Genomic DNA, 20,056 nt, shown 5'->3' with positions numbered 1-20,056 from the left:
TATGCTTCTGTACAATACCACCACCTGTCTGCCAGTTTGTCACGCTGTGGTGGCTTGCCTATTGTTATTGTGCTGGAAACTATACCACCAGTATTTCAAAAACCAGTAGGGTCACTCATGGTGGATAGGTTTCAATGGAGCTTCCAGACTAAGACTAGGAAAAAAGCCCTGGTGATCTACTTCCAGAAAAGTAGCCAATAAAAACCTTACGGATCACAAGAGAATACTGTCCAGTATAGTGCTAGAAGGTGAGCACCCTAGGTCGGAAGGCATTATACAATAGCCACAATAATGAACTCAAACATATCAACTTTCATGAAGATGGCGCAGGACCGGGCAACGTTTTGTTCTATTATATATAAGGTCACACTACAAGTCGGAGCCAACTGGACGGCAACTAACAACTCTCTACAATAATTGTTGGGCAACAAATATTAAGTAACTTCAACGGGCATCACGCCCACCTGCCCTTCGGCCTAAATCCTCCGCCTTGCTGGGGCCTACTACAACGCAGAAGATATCCACCGAAGTAATAAGAGACGAATACAACGTCCGGGCGAAGGCCATGCAGCCGCTGCAAAAGGCCGAGGGCAAAGACCACACAGCCTGGAAGCGAAGAGAGGGTGGAAGGGGGTCTGATCTTGTCGATGATTGGTTGGCCTCTCTGACCAATCAAGTGCAGCGAGTGATTGGCCATTAGTTGTGATCCACCACCCGGTGAGCTTTGTAGTCACGCTTACAAATGGGAATGAGGTACGTAAGAGGGACAGCACTTATAGCCAATGAAACCTTGTGTTATTAATGGGCGGGATGAAGCCCCTGCCAGGTTTAGGGCGGAAAGAGTTGCTCGGGATAAGAAGGGGAACGAAAGATGGCGGCGGAAACGGTGCTGTCCAGTCTTTTGGGGTTGGTGCTTCTGGGGCTCCTGTTACCCGCAAGTCTGACCGGCGGTGTCGGAAGCCTGAACCTGGAGGAACTGAGTGAGATGCGTTATGGGATTGAGATCCTGCCTTTGCCTGTCATGGGAGGGCAGGTGAGGAGGCATAGAGGGGGGCGAGGATCCGGGATAGAAGAGAAAAATGTAGGGAAGGAAAACAGCTGCGGAGTCTGGGGCAGAAGCCTAAGGAGAGTCGAGAAGAGTAGAATGGGGTTTATGATGATTTCTGGGGATCACAGACTGAGCCCATCCCTTGGGGCCAGGGGCTGGGAGGGTGGGGCTTCCCGCTGTCAGCCTCCAGGTCCCAGTCCCTGATGAACACTCACTCGACTCCGCCCGGATGGCCAAGTGGGAGTGTTCTCTCCCCTCACCCACCGAGCACAGCTGGAGGACTTGTGGGTTCATTCTGTCTCCAACTGGGCTTTTCCCCAGGGTCTGAAGAGGAATCTCATTGTTCTGCCTGATCCTAGCCTCTCTTTGCCTCCCTGCTCCCCTACTCCCACCCCCCTGCTTTCCCAGAGCCAGGCTTCGGACGTGGTGATTGTCTCCTCTAAGTACAAACAGCGCTATGAGTGTCGCCTGCCAGCTGGAGCCATTCACTTCCAGCGTGAAAGGGAGGAGGAGGCACCTGCTTACCAAGGGCCTGGGGTCCCTGAGTTGTTGAGCCCGATGAAAGATGCTCCTTGCCTGCTGAAGGTAAAAGGGACTGGAATGGATGGAACAGGGCTTGGGCACTAACAGACCATGTGAGAACCAGAGTGCTGGTGAATGAGGAGGGATCTAGAGGACCTGTAGGAGTTAAGAAGGCTGCTGGAGGAGTAGACATACAGACAGGAAAGGAGCAAAGAATCCTGCAACCACCGATGTGGCTCTGCCAGTGTAGAGGAGGGTTAGGATAGGAGATCTCAGAATAAGGGCTAAACAAAGATTGAGGTGCCTAAAGAGGGGCAGTGTGGGATAGGAAGGGCACCTCCTTAGAGAAGCCTTCCTAGTAAACCCTAGCAAAGTCACCTCCTGCCCCAGTCACTCTCCATCCCACTATCCTATTTTCACCCTAGCACTTTTTGCTGAAATCATCCTGTTAACAGAATCATCAGTTTGTTTATTTATTTACTTATTTTTGGTCTGCTTCCCTGCACTGGAATGTAAGTTTCATGAGGTCAGGGAATGTGTCTTGTTCACAGCTGTATCCCTAATGTCTAGAACAGTGCAAGGGATGTTGTAGACAGTTAATTAATATTTGAGATTGGGGTCTTCTATGTTTCCCTGGTCTGAGTGCTTCAAGGATACCATGATTCTTTTGTCTTTACTGAGGGTAAAGAAGGATTTAAATATATATGGAAGGAGTGGAAAGACCACAGGTGGGAAACAGACTTTAGAGGTACCACCCCAAGCCAGAGAAAGAAAACAGTGCTGTCTGCTCACTGAGAATTTGGGGAGTTGCATGTGGACTTGGAGAGAGATATCAGTAGATGAGAAGTTGTATGTCCTGGAGCCAGGAGAGATTCTGGTTCCCAGGTGACACATCCCCACTCCATCCCCCTGATTGTCCATTTTTTTATTGTCAGACAAAGGACTGGTGGACATATGAATTTTGTTATGGACGCCACATCCAGCAGTACCACATGGAAGGTGACTCCCTTCTCTGTTCTCCCTAAGCCCTCAGCCACATGTTATGGCAGGTGACCTGACTCCCCAGTCCCCTTCCCTCCTCGCATCTCTCAGAAGGGAGTAATGGTGCTCCACTGTGATTACTTTTGCAGATTCAGAGATCAAAGGCGAAGTCCTCTATCTTGGCTACTACCAATCGGCCTTCGACTGGGATGACGAAACAGCCAAGGTGGTAGAAGTGTGGGATTGGGAGGGAAGGGGGTCCTGGCTGCATCCTGAGAGCCCTGGCTTAGGGTTAGAATTGGCTAGCATATTTTCGGGACTTGGTGGCCATTAGGACAAAGGCCCCTGGGGCCTGGATTCCCAAGGCCTGTAAGGTCCCCGTGGGGGGTTAGTGCTATTCTTCCTCCTTGCTAACTTTCTCGTCCCCCTTCTCTCCTGCCTGCTATCCTTTCCAGGCCTCTAAGCAGCATCGCCTGAAGCGCTATCACAGCCAAACCTATGGGAATGGGTCGAAGTGCGACCTCAATGGGAGGCCCCGGGAGGCCGAGGTTCGGGTGAGTCTTGAGAGAGGGATGTTGACACTCCCTCAGTGACAATTCAGATTCCAAGGAAAGAGGGCAGAGTTGCATCTTACGGTCAAGTGAATCTCTCCCAGACAGACATATTTCAGCTGCCAGCTGGATGTTGCTACATGGATGTTCAGAGGTTCTTCAGGTCAACAATTCCTACATCTTCCCCCAGCATCCCCAACCACATTTACTCTTTTTTCCATATTTCTCTTTTCTGTCGCCTGAACTAGAAACCTGAGTACCATCCTTGACTCTCCCTTCTCTTTCATGTCATCCTTCCTTTCTTCACTTAAAGACTCTCCAGTAAGCTCTTGCTGTATGTAGGTCCTGGGCTGGGGTCTGGGGACACAGTGGTGGGCAAGCAGACGCAGCCCTTGCCCTCTTGGAAGTCATGTTAGCAAAAGAACCCCAGAAAGGAGCCTATGATTACAAACTGAGAAGTGATATGAAGGAGCTTAGTTCTCTGAGAGTAAATAACAAAGCCTGTGCATTCTACTTCTAGATATCTCTCAAAACTCTTTGTCCCTGTGGTTGGTACCTTCACCTCCCTCCTGCATCACTGCCCACACCCTCTTAACAGGTGTTCCCGATCTAGTGGTCCTTAACTAGGGGGGTGGGCCCGCAGGTGTATGTTAAAGGTCCTCAGGTGATCCTAATGTGTATTCACAAACACCGTAGAGACCCACATGACACCTACCAGAGTTATTGTTCTGTAATACAGATTTGCATTTGAGGTGGTGTGCTGCAAGTGTTGAACACCCAGATTTCTAGAGGGGCAAAGCCCTGATTTTTAGTGTTTGCCAGTTTCAAGCTATCAATGTGACATCAGTTGGCGTGCAAAATCTCTGAAAATTTACCAGTCAGCTCTTGTGAGCTAGTGTAAGCTGGCTTCAGAACATCACTGTAAGCACAGGTCACTTCTCTGCCCAGTCCTAGAAAACCTTCAGTGATTGTGCGTTGTCCGAAGGATGAGGTCCAAATGCCTCACACAGACCAGGGTGGTGCCAATGGTGGCACTGAAAAGTGGATGGCTTCTGCATATATTTTAAAGGTAGAACCAATAAGACTTGTTGATAGATTGGATGTAGGGTGGAGTCAAAGCTGGCAGTCATCAACATATTGGTTATGTTATGGATGAAAATCCCTCAAAAGGTAGTGTCAAAGGTTTTTAGCCTGAGCGACTGGAAGGATAGAATTGTCATTTATTAAAGTGGGTAGGAGTGGGTTTAGGGGAGGAAATTAGGGGTTAGTTTTGGATACATGAAAGTCTAGATGTCTATTAGACATCCAGGTGGTGATGTCTAGTTGGTAGTTGGCTCTGTGAGTCTAGAGTTCAGGTACTTGGTCTGGGCTGGAGATATAAATACTGCATTTCTGCCACACTGGCCTTCCTTCTGTCCTTTGACCCAGTGGTTCTCATTGTTCCTTCTTCCTGGAGCAGTCTTTCCACAGATCCTGGAGTGGCTGGCTCCATCCCCTCATTTAGGTTATATTCAAATGATACCTCCTTAGGGAGATCTAATGTAGACACACACACACCTCTGTCCTGGTTCTTGTAAATACCTACTATGTTTAATATTCTTCAAAGCATGTATTATCATCTGAAGTTATCTTATTTGTTTAAGTTTAATATCTGTCTCCCCCAACTAGAATAAGCTCCAGGAAGGCAGGGACAGTGTCTGTCTTGTTTTCTGCTGTATCTTCAGTGCCTGGAACAGTACCCAGCACCAACGGGGTACCCAGGAATTATTTGTTGAATGAGTGGAATGGATAAGCCAGTTCAAATGTCACTTATTTTCTGTGACTTTTCTTGACAAACCCAGAAAGATAGTTGTGTTCCTTCAGCGCTTCATATGCGTACACCCACATGCATATATACACACAGGCATCCACACAGGTAAATAATCTGTCATAGCACTTACTTCATTGTATTCTAATTATTTCTTTGGGTGTTTGTACCTTTAATAGGCCAAGAACAGGGAGCCCTGGTGGTGCAGTGGTTAAAGCCCTTGGCTGCTAACTGAAAGGTTGGGGGTTCGAACCCACCAGCTGCTCCACGTAGGAGAAAGACGTAGGAATCTGCTTCCATAAAGATTACAGCCTTGGAGACCCTGTGGGGCAGTTCTACTCTGACCTATAATGTCCTTATGAGTTGGAATTGTCAGTAGTGGGTTTGGTTTGGTTTTGGAGGCCAGGAACTGAGGGCATAGACTACATCCTCCTCATGTTTACAACATAGTCCTGTGCCAACTACTGTAATAGAAACCAAAGGAAAAAAAAAAAAAAAAAACCATTGCTGACCAGTTGTTGCCGGCTCATGGTGCCCCCAGGTATTACAAAGTAGAACTGTTCCATCTGGCTTTCTTGGTTGTAATCTTTACCGAAGCAGATAACCAGGTCTTTCTTTCATGATGCTGCTGGATAAATTCAAACCTCCAACCTTTAGGTTAGCAGCTGATCACAAACCATTTGTGCTACCCAGGGACCTACTCTAATAGAAACTGGAGCCGAAATGGTGACTGAGAAACCTGGTCCTGCTCTCAATAAAGAAACAGTCTAGCAAGCAGGATAAGGACTATAACAGGGGGAAGTACATTATCATATGGGAGCACATGATAAAGGAACTAACAGAGCCTAGGGTTCAAGCGGAGGCCTCTTGCAAAAGGTGACCTTTGAACTGACAACTGTAGGATGAAGAATTAGTCCAACAGTTGTGGAGGGGTATTAGGGAAAAGACGGCATTCCAGGTAGAAGGTTCAGTAAGTGCAGAAGGCCTGGCTGCAAGAGGGAACGGTCAATACCAGGAATTGATAGGGATTCACAGTGGCTGGAGGGGAGAGTTGTGGGCAACCAGAGTGTGGGAGATGAGGCGAGGCAGTTGGTAGCAGACAGGCCACAGGTCACCAAGGGCTCTGTAGCTACGTGGAGGGGTTTGGACAATCTGAGACAGTGGGAAGCCACTGAAGTGTTTTACGCAGAATGATGACATAATTAATTTTGGTTTTTGAAGGCTCACTCTGGCAAACTAGTTAGGAAGCTGTTGTGGGAATCCAGGTGAGGAATAAAAGTGAGCTGGGCACAAAGGAACTTGAATTTTTTGAGAGATTTAGGGAGCACAATCAATAGAGTGAGAGGGAGGAGTCAAGAATGATTCCCAGGGTTCTGGCTTGGGCAACTGGATACATGGTGGTTCCTGTTACTGAGACAGGTATTGGGAAGAGGAATAAATTTGGTGAAGGAAACGGTGGGTTTGGTTTTGAATATGATAATGTTAGTGGCTGTAGGGCATCCAAGTAGAAATTTCCCAGGAGGTTACTAGATCTGCTCTGGAGAGAGATCTGAATTGAACCCAGAGGGCTGGGAGTCATTATCACATTGGTCATAATTGAAGCCATGGGAATGGATGAAATCTCCCAAAGAAACAGTATAGAGTGACAAAAGTAAGAGAGAATTTTGAGGAAGCCATCATTGAAGGGAAGGCATGGGCAGAAGAAGGGAACCTTTCTAAGGAGACAGAGCAGGGGCCAGATAGGAGACTACGCTGGAAGGACATATCTCAAGGAGGGTCTGGTCCATGGTGTTACCTACATCTGAGCTGTCAAGGAAGGGAAGGGATTCTTATTTTAAATGAAGACAAAGTCTGCACATGGAAATGAAAATTCAGAGAATAATGTCAAATCAGTTTTGCATTCCTGGGATAAACTCACCTCGGTCATTAGGTATTATCTTTGACTATCCTTTTTATACGTTACCAGATTCAATTTACTCATTTTTATAAGGAGTTTTGTATATATGCACATAAGAGATATTGGCCTATAATTTTCCTTTTTCGTATGCCTTTATCACGTTTTGTTATCAGGATTACGTAGCCTCAAAAAGTAAGTTAAGAAATCTTCCCGCTGTTTCTATATTGTGAGGAGTGTGTAAGATTGAATTTTTAATTCATTTTCTTTAGTAGTTTTAGGAACATTCAAAGTTTTCTGTTTCTAATTGGGTCAGTTTTAGTCAGTTCTATTTTTCTAGGAGTTTGTCCATTTTGTCCAATTTTGGCATAGAGTTGTTCATAACATCCTTCCATTATCTTTTAACCTCTGAATCATCTGTACTTTCTGCCTTTATCTTTTGTTATTGCTTCAGTCTTATCAGAGGTTAGTCAGTTTTATTAGTTTTTTCAAAGAACCAACTTTTGGCTTTCTTAAGCATCTCTATTGTTTTTATTTTCTATTCTGTTAATTTCCACTGATCTTTATTTTTCTTTTGGCTATTTTTTGCTGTTCTTTTTTCAACTCCTTGAAATGAATGCTTAAGTAATTCATTTTTAACTTTCCTCTTTTACGTATGTCTTTTATAAATTTGGTATGTCTCATACATTTTTATGGCTATTTTAAATTACATCATCTAATTTTTAAATAGATAGTGCTTTCCCATGCTTAAAAACCCAGAAAATATAAAAACGAGTACAATAAAAAATGTCCCTCTCAAACTTGACTCTGACCAGTCAAGTTTTTTGTGTATCCTTTCGGCTTTTCTTTGTGTATTTGTAAGCAATCTTAATAGATGTATTTATTTCCTTTTCCCTTTATTTAGACAAGAAATAGTATATTATACACACTGTTCTGCACTTTGTTTTTATTCCACTTAATGATAATCTTTAGAGGTCTTTCTACAGCAGTACATAGAGATCTTCCTCCTTTGTTTTAACTGCAGCGTAATATTCCATTGTACAAATGTACCATTATTTGTCAACCATTATTGTACTGATAAAAATTGTTTTCCTTTCAGTCTATTGTTATTACAAAAGATTATTACATTGCATATATTGTCATGTATAAATAGATCCATTAGAAAAATTCCTAAAAGTATAATTGCTGGGCAAACAGTATTTAAAGATTGTCTTTTTTGTAAATTTTTTATTATGGAAAATTAAAAGTATATATAAAACGAGAGAGACTATTATAATAACTGACTGGGTATCACCTAGCTTCAACAATTACAGCCAGTCTCATTTCATCTGTCCCCCTGCCTACCTCCCTCTACATCATATCATTCCATCCATAAATATTTCTATATTTATCTCTAAAAGATAAGGGCTCTTTTTAAAACATAGCCACAAGCCATATCACACTAAAAATTAACAATAATTCCTTAATATAATCAAATATTCAATATTTACAAATTTTTCTAATTATCTCTTTTCTTATGGTTGCTCTATTTGAATCAGAATCCAAATAAGGTTCATGTGCTACATTTGGTTGCTATGGTTCTTAAGTGTCCATTAATCTATGGATAGCCCTTCCATCTTCTTTTAAAATTTTTTATTAGTTATGGATGTTTTTGGTTTAAAATTGGAAAAGGCGTATGCCAGAATTGTATCCTTTCACCATACTTACTCAACCTGTATGCTGAGCAAATAAGCCGAGAAGTTGGACTATATGAAGAACACGGCATCAGGATTGGAGCAAGACTCATTAACAATCCGCGATACGCAGATAACACAACCTTCCTTGCTGAAAGTGAAGAGGACTTGAAGCACTTACTGGTGAAGATCAAAGACCACACAGCCTTCAGTATGCATTATACTTTAATACAAAGAAAACAAAAATCCTCACAACTGGCCCAGTAAGCGGAAACCCTGGTGGCGTAGTGGTTAAGTGCTATGGCTGCCAACCAAAGGGTCGGCAGTTCGTATCCGCCAGGCGCTCCTTGGAAACTCTGTGGGGCAGTTCTGCTCTGTCCTACAGAGTCGCTATGAGTTGGAATCGACTCGACGACACTGGGTTTGGTTTTTGGTTTGGTTGGACCAATAAGCAACATCATGATAAATGGAGAAAATATTGAAGATGTCAAGGACTTCATCTTACTTGGATCCACAATCAGCGCCCGTGGAATCAGCAGTCAAGAAATCAAACAAAGTATTACATTGGACAAATTTGTTTCAAAAGATCTCTTTAAAAATCTTTAAGAAGCAAAGATGTCTCTTTGAGGACTAAGGTGCACCTGACCCAAGCCATGGTATCTTCAGTCACCTGGTATGCATGTGAAAGCTGGATAATGTATAAGGAAGACTGAAGAAGAATTGATGCCTTTGAATTATGGTGTTGGCAAAGAATATTGAATATACCACGGACTGCCAGAAGAACAAACAAATCTGTCTTGGAGGAAGTACGGCCAGAATGCTCCTTAGAAGATGGAATGGCAAGATACTTCGTCTCATTTATTTTGGACGTGTTACTGGGAGGGACCAGTCTCTGGAGAAGGACATCATGCTTGGTAAAGTAGAAGATCAGGGAAAAGAGGAAAACCCTCAACAAGATGAATTGACACAGTAACTGCAACAGTGGGCTCAAACATAGCAACCATTGTGAGGATGGTGCAGGACGGGGCATCGTTTCCCTCTGTTGTACACAGAGTCGGAACGAGTGGGAACCGACTTGATGCTTGATGGCAACTAAAAACAACAACATGGATGTTTTGCTGGGGAATGGATCTGCAGAGCTCCTCACCTTGCCGTTTCAGAAGTGGAACCTCTCTTTCTTTTACTTATAATAGTTATGTTAGAAATTATAATGGTGTGGATTGAACTGTGTCCCCCAAAAATATGTGTCAGCTTGGTTAGGCCATGATTTTCAGTGTTGTGTGGTTGTCCTCCCATTTTGTGATTTTCCTATGTGTTATAAATCATAATCTCTGCCTGTGGTTAAAGACGATTAGAGTGGGATGTAACACCCTTGTTCAGATCACATCCCTGACCCAATGTACAGGGAGTTTCCCTGGGGTGTGACCTGTACCACCTTTTATCTACAAGAGATGAAAGGGAAGCAAGCAGAGAGTCGGGGCCCTCGTACCAACAAGAAAGCAGTGCCGGGAGGAAGGCATATATTTCGGACCCCAGGTTCCTGTGAGGAGAAGCTCCTAGTCCAGGGGAAGTTTGATGACAAGGGCTTTCCTTCAGAGCTGACAGAGAAAGCCTTCCCGTGGAGCTGATGCCATGAATTTAGATTACTAACCTACTAGACTATGTGAGAATAAATTTCTCTTTGGTGAAGCTATCCACCTGTAGTATTTCTACTATAGCAGCACTAGGTGACTAAGACAAATGGTGTATACTTATCAAAGGCCAACATTCATCAATATCTTTACTCTCTTCCTGAATAATACAAGGACCTTAAAACTGTTTGAAGTTTTCTTTTTAACCATATGTACATATTTTAAACAAATAATACATATATATATATATATTTTTTAAAACCCATTGCCATCGAGTCAATTTTGACTCAGAGCAACTCAATAGGACAGAGTAGAACTGCCCCAATATACATATATATGTATAGATATATATAGCATATTTCGTTTGTTTGAAAACAAAAAATAAATTGGTTACCTAGAGTTAAACTGCCTGGGTTTAACTCCTGTTTTTACCAGTTACCAGCTGATCAGCCTGAACAAGTGATTTTAGCTGCATGCAAGCTAAGTTTCTTTAGCCACAAAGTTGAGATACTAATACCTCCCTCACTGGGTTTTTGTGATAATTAAATGAACTAATGTGTATAAAGTGTTTAGCACAGAGTCTGACACACTGTAAATGCTTAATGAAAGGTAGCTGAGCTAAGAACTAAATCTAATTATTGGTGGCAGTTCCTATATATTCACCCTTTCTGTGCTGGCAGTTCCTGTGTGACGAGGGTGCTGGTATTTCTGGGGACTACATTGACCGAGTAGATGAGCCCCTGTCCTGCTCTTACGTGCTGACCATTAGGACTCCTCGGCTCTGCCCCCACCCTCTCCTCCGGCCTCCCCCCAGTGCTGCTCCCCAGGCCATTCTCTGCCACCCTGCCCTGCAGCCTGAGGAGTACATGGCCTACATTCAGCGGCAAGCTGGTGAGTAGTTAGAAGGTGGAGGTGAGGAAGGAGATGTACGGGAAGGGAGGCAGAAGATAAGTCCTGAGTAACCCAGAGATATGTGTGCATCCTCAGGCTGCTTTTACGCTATTTCTCATAGACTCCAAGCATTATGGGGATACAATTATAGAGGAGATGCAAGACCTGGACCCCCGGGTATGGAGTGAAGCCAAGTCTGAGGTGGTACCCCCAAAGAGAGAAGGTAGGACCCTGTTTCACTTGTTCCAGGAAACTTGCCCCCATTTCTTCCCTTCCTGTGGCTCTTACTGTCCTGGGCCAGCTGATGGGGGTGGAGGTGGAAGGAGAGCCTGAAGATGAACCCTAACCCCTTGGTGGTAGAGGAGGGGCGTGTACTCCATTCGGTTTGCTCCCTTCTGCTTCTCCCTCCTTTCAGATTCCTCCCTGTTCTCTGTACCCCAGGTACAAGCCCAGCCAAGGAGGACAGTAAGGAATCAGATTTCTGGAAGATGATTCATGAGCAAGATGACCAGGCTCCGGGAGAGGAGGAAGCGCAGGCTGAGGTGAGAGCCAGCTTCTGCCTCCCTGGTGAAGCTGGACCTGGGCTTTGGGATGGGGAGGGCTACCCAAGCAGAGGTCATTGTGAGGTGACCCATACCTGTATTCCCAAAACTGTTGCCTTAAGAGTGTGGCAGGCACGGAGGAGCTTGTGCGCCTGACCCTGCCCTTTTCTTCTTCACCAGGAGCAGGAACCAAATGTGGAGGCAGCAGATCCTGCTCCACGCTCTCCTGATGGTGAGTGAGCCCCTCCTCCCCTTTACTGCTCAGGGGTGAGGGTGTGGGGGTGTGGAGGGTGGAACTAAACTCTGGGAGGGAAGTTCGGGCAGCCATGCCAGCAGCTAATTCATTTTCACGAGAGGTAATCCTCTCTGTAGACACTAATGCCATTTTAGGGAGGTCGCAGAACACAGTGGCTCTGCCTCTTGCTGGCTTTGTAATCCTGGCTGATTTCACTTAAATTCAGTTTCCTCAACCCATAAAATGTGGGTAGTAATAGTCCCTACCTTAGAGTACTATTGTGGGATTAAATGAGAATGAATGTGTAGTTCCTTATAGAATGCCTACAATTGAGTAGACACTCAATAAATGGTTAATATTTGTAGAAAGCGGAGATCGGGATCCAGGGAAGAGGAGCCCTGTGCCCCAGAATCTCTTCTGTAGTCCTAGAAACTGGAGTGGTGGCCAGAAGGGCCCCAGAAGTACTTGAAAGAGCTTGTTAGCATTCTTTTCTCCTACCTGTGAGCCCACCTTAGGGCAGTGGTGTCTGTCAGACAGGTAGCTCCTGGGGGCAGGGGCACATCCTTCCTTGGTCTCCTCATCACCTTTCTTTAGACGATCAATACAGAATTCAGAACACAGAGGATCCATTCGTGTTCTTCCATCTCAGATTTTCAGAACAACGTGCAGGTCAAAGTCATCCGGAGTCCTGCAGACTTGATTCGATTGATAGAGGAGCTGAAAGGTGGAGCAAAAAAGGTATGGGCCCTGCTCAGGAAGGGCTGAAACCTGCCTCCCGCCTGGGAGCATTCTGAAAACCACCCCTGTCCTGGGCCTGAACTAGGCCCAATAGAACTGACCCCTTCCTTTAGTCCCCTGAGTTCCCCTGCTGCCACGCCCCTACCATTGTTTGTCCCCAACCATGAAACCCCAACTGTCTGCCTCTCTCTCCCCAATCCCTCACACCCCAGGGAAAGCCGAGCACGGGCCAGGAGCAGCTTGCAGATGATGCTGCAGAAGTCCCTCAAAGGGAACCTGTGGCAAAGGAAAAGGGTGTTGACGCAGAGCAGCAGCGTGAGATAGAAGAAGAGGAGGAGGAAGATGAAGATGAAGATGAGGATGAACAGCAGTTACTGGGAGAATTTGAGAAGGAATTGGAAGGGATATTGCTCCCATCGGACCGAGACCGGCTCCGTTCAGAGGTGAAGGCTGGCATGGAGCGGGAACTGGAGAATATCATCCAGGAGGTGAGCACAGCTCTTACTCCTGTCACTTCTGCAGCTGACTTCACTGCCAGGACAGGACAGACCGAGGGACTAAAAGAGAACAAAGAGTATATTACAGCACCTTGCACAGCACAGGACAGGACAGAGCACTGAGAAATAGCAGTTGTTTACTTGACCGAAAAAGGGGACAGTGGGGAAGGGAGATTGGAGAGATATTAGATATTAGACTCTTCCGTAGAATATGAAGGAGCGCTGGTGGTGCAGTGGTTAAGAGCTCTGCTGCTAACTGAAAGGTTGGTGGTTCGATTTGAATCTGCCAGTCACTCTGTAGGAAAAAGATGTGGCAGTCTGCTTCCATAAAGATTACAGCCCTGGAAACCCTATGGGCAGTTCTATTCTGTCCTATAGGGTCACTCTGAGTCAGAATCGACTCAGTGGCAATGGATTATAACGTATGAAAGTCTCTGGGTGGCACAAACAGTTTGCACTTGACTAGTAAAGGTTGGTGATTGGAACCCACCCAAGTGGCACCACAGGAGAAAGGCCTGGTGATCTTCTTCCATAAAGATTACAGCTAGGAAAACCCTGTGGAGCAGTTCTGCTCTGTAACACATGAGGTCACCGTGAGTCAGAGCCGACTCTGTGGCAACAGGTTTGGTTTTGGCTTATAGAGTATGAGCCACGGGCCTTCTCTACTCCCCAGATCCTTGACTTCCCATATTCCTTTGGGCATTCCAGACAGAGAAGGAACTTGACCCAGACGGGCTGAAGAAGGAGTCGGAGCGTGATCGGGCAATGCTGGCCCTGACGTCCACTCTCAACAAGCTCATCAAAAGGCTGGAAGAAAAACAAAGTCCACAGCTGGTGAAGAGGCGCCAGAAAAGGAGGGTTGTCTCCAAAAAACCTCCCCCGTCCCCACAGCCTACAGGTGAGAACTGTCAGACTGGAAGGAGCAGGCCAGGCAGCTGTCTTTATCCCTCAGCTTTGTTGTTGCAGGAGAGCACCATGTTCTTTCCTTTCTAGACCACTCATTCTCCCCTCTGTCTGGAACACTCTTCTCACTGTTGCTTTCCTCCCACTGCCTCCTAGTCATCCTTTTGGGAAGCAGCTTGTAGGTGTCTGTCTGGTTTTCTGGTTTGCTCCTGTACTCCCAGTGCCTAGCACTTTGCCTGGCACATGATGGGTGATGGACAGATAAGAATTAGATGGCTCTGAGCCCATATGCTGGAAACCACACATCTGTGAAGGATGCAGCCATTAAGACTTTGCATTGGGAGAGGTCCCAGTTGCCAGAATATGAATAGGCCAACCCAGCTGTACACAGCCAGTTGCCTGGACAGACTTGAAGTGATGCCTTCTTCTTGCAGCCCCTTGTGTCCATTCCGCAAAAGCCTGTGAGTGTGGAGACACATCATTCCAAGCGTACTGGAACAGCTGCAGTTTCAAACCTTCCATCCCACTATGTCTGTAAACATTGGTGAAATGTCTTTAAAGTACCAACATACCAAGGACCAAACCACAGTTTTCCAATCTGCTTCTCAAATCAAAACTGTGTGGTTGGCCCAGGTGGCCTGAGTTTTGCTTCAGAAAACAGTTATATTCCTGTAGGTGATGGCAGAATCGTTGGGTAGGGAGGGAAGAAGGGAGGCTGCAGTTGGTGGAGGGAGCGCTCTAGGCTGGAACTGGGGCACGAATGTTTGAACCTTGGCTCACATACGTGTTTGGGACAGAATAGCTGCCCAAACCATTTGTGACCACCACAGCCCCTAAACCCGGGAGTCATGGCTCTGCTTTGTGTCTCCCTGTGTGTCTCCCCCTCTAAGAGGAGGATCCTGAGCACAGAGTCCGGGTCCGGGTCACCAAGCTCCATCACAGAGGCCCCAATCAGGATCTGACTGTCCTCGAGATGAAACGGGAAAACCCACAGCTGAAACAAATCGAGGGGCTGGTGAAAGAGCTGCTGGAGAGGGAGGGACTCACAGCAGAAGGTGGGCCCTGGAGGGTGGGGCTGGACTCCAAGCTGTCAGAAGGGCTTGCTGCCCGACATGGATGGGCTGGGGGTCTGGGCGGCAGGGGACCTGCACTGAACCTCCCAGCATTCCTCTCCTCTCACTGCCCATCCTGCTCTTGCTCAGGTAAAATTGAGATCAAAATTGTCCGACCAGGGGCTGAAGGGACTGAGGAGGACACACGTTGGCTGACTGATGAGGACACAAAAAATCTCAAGGAGATTTTCTTCAATATCTTGGTGAGAGGCGCCCTACCCCTAGGCCCTGGACCTTCCCCAGCCTCTAGCATGCTATGGGCAAGAGCATGATTTAGAGTCACACAGGTATGGCCCAGCCTTACCACTCCCTGAGTGTCAGTCTCCTCATCTGTAAAATGAGGCTAGTAGTTCTGGAGACTGGGTGTCCTCAATCCCTGCCTCGCCCAAGGTTGCCTGTCCCTGGATGCCCTGGACGGTCAAGTACTCAGCGTGTCCCCTTGCTCACCAGTCAGTAACTCCAGCTCACCACCCACCCAACTCCACTTCCCACCAGGTGCAGGGAGCTGAGGAGGCACAGAAAGAGCGGCAACGGCAGAAGGAGCTGGAAAGCAATTACCGCCGGGTGTGGGGCTCTCAGGATGGGGAGGGCACAGGGGACCTGGACGAGTTTGACTTCTGAGAACACCACTGCAGTTGACCCTCCAAGGAATCCAGAATCTTCCTAGACTGGCCCTGCCTCCCTCACTCCCCTCCGCTTCATCCCACCCTGAGTCCCTGAAGGCAGAACAGCAGATTGGTGCTGAGCTGTGGTCTTCATGGGCCCCAGCTCTGGGGGTGTGGAGGGGCCATGGGATGGGTGCTGCTGCTGCTGCTGCTGAGAGCCGCCCTTGAGGCTTCACCAGGCCTGTGATTTTCATTCTCCTAGAATTTGTCCCACCTCCCCTTCCTTTCCTCACAGCTTTCCCTGTTATCCTCCCCTAGCTTGTTGGCTCGTACCTGCTTCCTACCCAGAGTAGTGGGGTAGGGTAGGGAAGAGGAGGGCCATTTAGCAGGCCCTAAGAAGGCAGACACCCCCAACCCCCTGCCCCTGTTAAGAGAAAGAGAATTCCCTGCCCCTATTGCTGTTTGGGGAGCCCTGGTGGCACAGTTGTTAAAGTGCTGGGCTGCTAACTGAAAGGTCGGCGGTTCAAACCCACCAGCTGCTCCTTGGGAGAAAGATATGGCAGTCTGCTTCTGTAAAGATTACAGCCTTGGAAACTCTATGGGGCAGTTCTACTCTGTCCTCCAGGGTCACTGTGAGTCAGAACTGACACAATAGCAATGGGTTTTTATTGCTGTTTGGAGTCACTTTACCCTTCCCTCGGATTGCTTTGGGATTCCTTCCTCTCTTTCCCTGTCCACATTGTCCCCTACAATCTGTGCTTCCGAGTTGAGGAGTCTTCATCTCCATCTGTTGCTGAAGAAATGAGAGAAAGTTGCCTACCACCTTTGACACAATCCCAGTGAAAAAGGGTGGGCGTGCAGAACCCCCACCGTGTTCTTAAACAATCAGGTTTCTAAATAAAGAACTGGACCATCAATTCATCAGTCTTGTTTTCTCTTTGCGGGGAGGTAGGCGAGGGCTCAAGTAGGGATGAGGCTAGGCATTCTCTTCAGGGTGGTGTGTACATTCTCTAATCCTGTTCTTTGCCCCACACCTCCAAGATGGTATCAGTAGGAGCTGAGGAGTACAGGAAGTGTCCAGGATGAATAAACAAAGCAGAATGGCCTGGAAAGAAAACACTTGCAGTACTCTCCTCCCTCTATTTGTTCATCTGTCCATTTATGTTCCGTCCCTTTGGCACCAGTTCTTTCCCTACCCTCTCCCCCTTTACACCTTGAAGCCAAAATTCACACCACAGTTACCCCACCACCGGGGTCTTCCTTTTGCTGAACTTTCTGTAGCATTTCCGTCTGCCCCCCCATATCCGCCTGGCTGTACCACTTCAGCATTTCCCAAGAAAGACCTCCTCCACCTTTGGCCATGCCCTGAGTGGGGGCTGCTGCCCACACATGCTATCTTCCTAGTGTGCCAAGGGCAGGAGGACCTAGGAGTGGACATCGGGTGTCTCCTCTTCCCCACCGCCACGTGCAGGTGTGGCTGTCTTCTCCTCCCGCCTGTCTACCCCCTATGCAGAGGATCTAAAGGCAGAGATGGGCACAGGCTCTCCTTTGGCTTCTCATCTCTGAGGTAGACAGTCTTTCTGAAGACTCTCCACTGACTCACAAGGTAAGAAAGGAATAAAAATCAAAAAACAAAGCCTGCTGCCATCGAGTTGATTCTGACTCATAGCTACCCCATATGTGTCAGAGTAGAACTACATTCCATAGGGTTTTCAATGATTGTAATCTTATGAAAGTAGATAGCCAGACCTTTCTTCTTCGGCACTGCTGGGTGGATTCAAACTGCCCACTTGTCGATTAGTAGCCTAGCACAAACTTTATGCCACCCGGGAAGCCATAAGAAAGGGATAGAGGGTATGAAACTCCCAGTCCTCCAAAAATGGAACATTAGGGATTCAATTGTTGTTGAAGAACATTGTATGAGGATGACCCTATTTTTGCTGAATGTAGACTAATGTTTATTCTGCATATTATGATTACATTATCATATTTTAAAATTCTAATGGGTAGACTTACAAAACCTGCTTCCTCAGATGTTTCTATCATGAGGGGAGGGATGCTTCATCCCTGGTTAGAAACTGCCTTGAATGCAGCTATAGTCAGAATGCTGGGTTCAAATCCTCACCCCTCCATTTACTAGCAGTGGGAACTTGGACAAGTTATTTTGTTTTCTCATTGGTAAGCTGGGGATAATAGCACTTGCCTCATAGGGTTGTTGTCAGGATTGAATGAGATAAAGTGCGTCCTGCTCTTAGCATAGTACCTGGCTCACAGAAAGTGCTCAAATAACGTTTTATTATAAACCAACTCCTGACTTCTGAAAAGATTAGGTGCCTTAGAATGGGGAGGAGGAGAGGCTGGGGCAGGTGAGTTAGCTTTGATTGGATGGGGTGGGAATCTTAGCATCATCAGAAAACAGAATTCTGGAAGCCTCGTTATATTTAATCAGTTTGTACTTTGAATAATAAATTCCTTCTTACTTTGCCTTTTGGTAAAACTCCAGTGGGGAAGACCTATCTGCCCAGCTGTTCTAAGGCAAACAAAGGAGGGGAGCAGGGCACGTGGCAGATGGCAGCCAGGAGGGGGTGGGGAGGAAGGTGGGGTGTGGTGGGCAACAGGAATCCAAGTGAGGCAACCCAAGATGAGCTGTGAAGGCAGCATGGATGTAAAAGAGAACCCATCTAAGGAGTCCCCTTCTAGAGTTCTACTCTGCCACAACCTGGAGAACTTACTGTTTTGTCTGTCCATTCACTACCATCCCTTTACACCTCCCCACAAGGCCAAAGAAGCAGTCCATTAAAAAATATAAATAAGAAATTATAAAAACAAATTGAATGGCTTACTAGTATCTGGGATTTGCCGTAGGGTTCACTGACATTTTGGGCATCTTTTGCTGAATGGTAACTAAAGGAACTTTCCACTGGCCTGTAGCTCCCATTGCAGGTAATTTTCTGAGAGTCCTTGTTTCCTCCCCATACTCTCTCATACCCTGAGCTTGGGATGAGGAAGAGGGGAGCTTTTGCCACTAAGAAGGAAAGTGGAGATGAAGTGAGGGAGTCCAGGGGCTCTGAGCTGAAGAAGGGAATGGCCATGTCCTTTGTCTTTGCTACTTCTCCCTTTTCCTCTTGCTTTTGTTCCCAGACCACACATCTGTCACTGGACCTGCCCCTCCCCCATCCACCTTTCCTGGGCCTCTGGACCTTTCTTAGGTCAGACTGCTGTGTTGGATGCTCACCCAGGCTAGGACTGTGGAGAGCCAGGCCCTCCATGTGAATCAGACCTGGGACCAGCACTATGACCACATCTTGTTTGTAAGCTTGGTGGCACAACTGCAGCTGAACTTCGTGGGGCTGGTTTGGTTCCAAGGGCCGAAAACCAACTCTACCAGAAGGCGCAGTGAGTCCACTGGTTCCTAAAGGCAGGCGATGACATGTGGGTGCCTGCGCCCAACTGCACTAGTTGCTGACCCATCACAAACCACCCGGGCCCTCTGCCTGGGCAAGCATTTTCAGGTGCACACAGGGAATGGGCCGGATATGTGCAGAGCCAAGCAGTGCTACAGCTTGTGGCGGTGGCACTGACCTCCAGCCACTGTGCCCTTGGTGGCCCTAGGTGACATGGAGGTAGGCAAATGCCTGCATCAGCTGGGTGTAGAGTTCACGGACACCATGAACCTCTGCAGCTAGGAAATCTCCCACCCCTTCCCTCTCGTCACCACCTGACTGGGCCAGGAAAAATGTCCCTACTGTAAGCTCTATGCCTGATACCTAGTGGTCAAGGTGAGCAGGCTGGCCAAGGGCAGTCATCTCTGGGGCTCGAGTGCTTATCAGGTACTCTCTGAGTGGGTATCGATACTCCCCAATTTACAAATAAACAGACGCCACTGAGGTAATCTGCCCAAGCCTACCTATGAAGTGGAGGGCCCGGTTTTGAAATCAGATCTGAACCCAAAGTTCCTGCTTTTAACCAGAGCTACCTATCTTCTCACCTCTCCTAGCTTCCCCCACAGGCCACCCTTTCATGTAAGCACCATGCTCCAGGCCTCCCAGAATGCTGGAGTCAGTGACTTCTCTGCTCGCAGCGTCCCCACTGCTGCTCCAACTTGCCCATCTCCTTCCACCAGGCAGTGACACACATAATGAAGTACCTGACCTACCACCTCTGTGCCCACCACCCTGCTACCAGCCCCAGTGGAAGGCATCCTCTGGCCCCACCCTCTCTGGCCCTCAGCTCCCCACCTTGACCATGGTTTCCTGACCCGCCTCTTCAAAAACAGACCAGCAGCTCACCCCCTAGACAAAATCACTTCCTCTTTAATTGTTGTTGCAGATTCACACCACCTGCCAATGAAGGAGATGAGGGGGGCATTTCCCCCCTGCCCCCACCTACATCCCTCCCCAAATTACCTGGTCCTTTGCAAAATATT

The 20,056-nt window shown here is 47.1% G+C and overlaps 1 protein-coding gene across 2 annotated transcripts; it reads left to right on the top strand.

Moving 5' to 3' along the window:
- Positions 1-831: 831 nt before the first annotated feature.
- OS9 (OS9 endoplasmic reticulum lectin) lies at positions 832-16,551 on the top strand. 2 transcript variants are annotated; one of them, XM_003405161.4, is made up of 15 exons: positions 832-1,033; positions 1,457-1,633; positions 2,506-2,569; positions 2,701-2,777; positions 3,007-3,105; positions 10,788-10,998; positions 11,120-11,221; positions 11,440-11,540; positions 11,721-11,772; positions 12,425-12,513; positions 12,726-13,001; positions 13,719-13,908; positions 14,804-14,968; positions 15,116-15,228; positions 15,521-16,551. In XM_003405161.4, exons 1-15 carry the CDS (start codon positions 872-874, stop codon positions 15,644-15,646), a joined length of 2,004 nt encoding a protein of 667 aa, XP_003405209.1. In that variant the 5' UTR covers positions 832-871; the 3' UTR covers positions 15,647-16,551. The 2 variants fall into 2 exon arrangements, with proteins under 2 accessions (XP_003405209.1, XP_003405210.1); XM_003405162.4 differs by lacking the exon at positions 14,804-14,968.
- The last annotated feature ends 3,505 nt before the right edge of the window (positions 16,552-20,056 follow it).

Source organism: Loxodonta africana, chromosome 4 (assembly GCF_030014295.1).
Source record: "Loxodonta africana isolate mLoxAfr1 chromosome 4, mLoxAfr1.hap2, whole genome shotgun sequence".
Classification (NCBI taxonomy): Eukaryota; Metazoa; Chordata; class Mammalia; order Proboscidea; family Elephantidae; genus Loxodonta; species Loxodonta africana.
The sequence above is the reverse complement of the archived record's forward strand: the minus strand, read 5'-3'. Positions and strand labels throughout refer to the sequence as shown.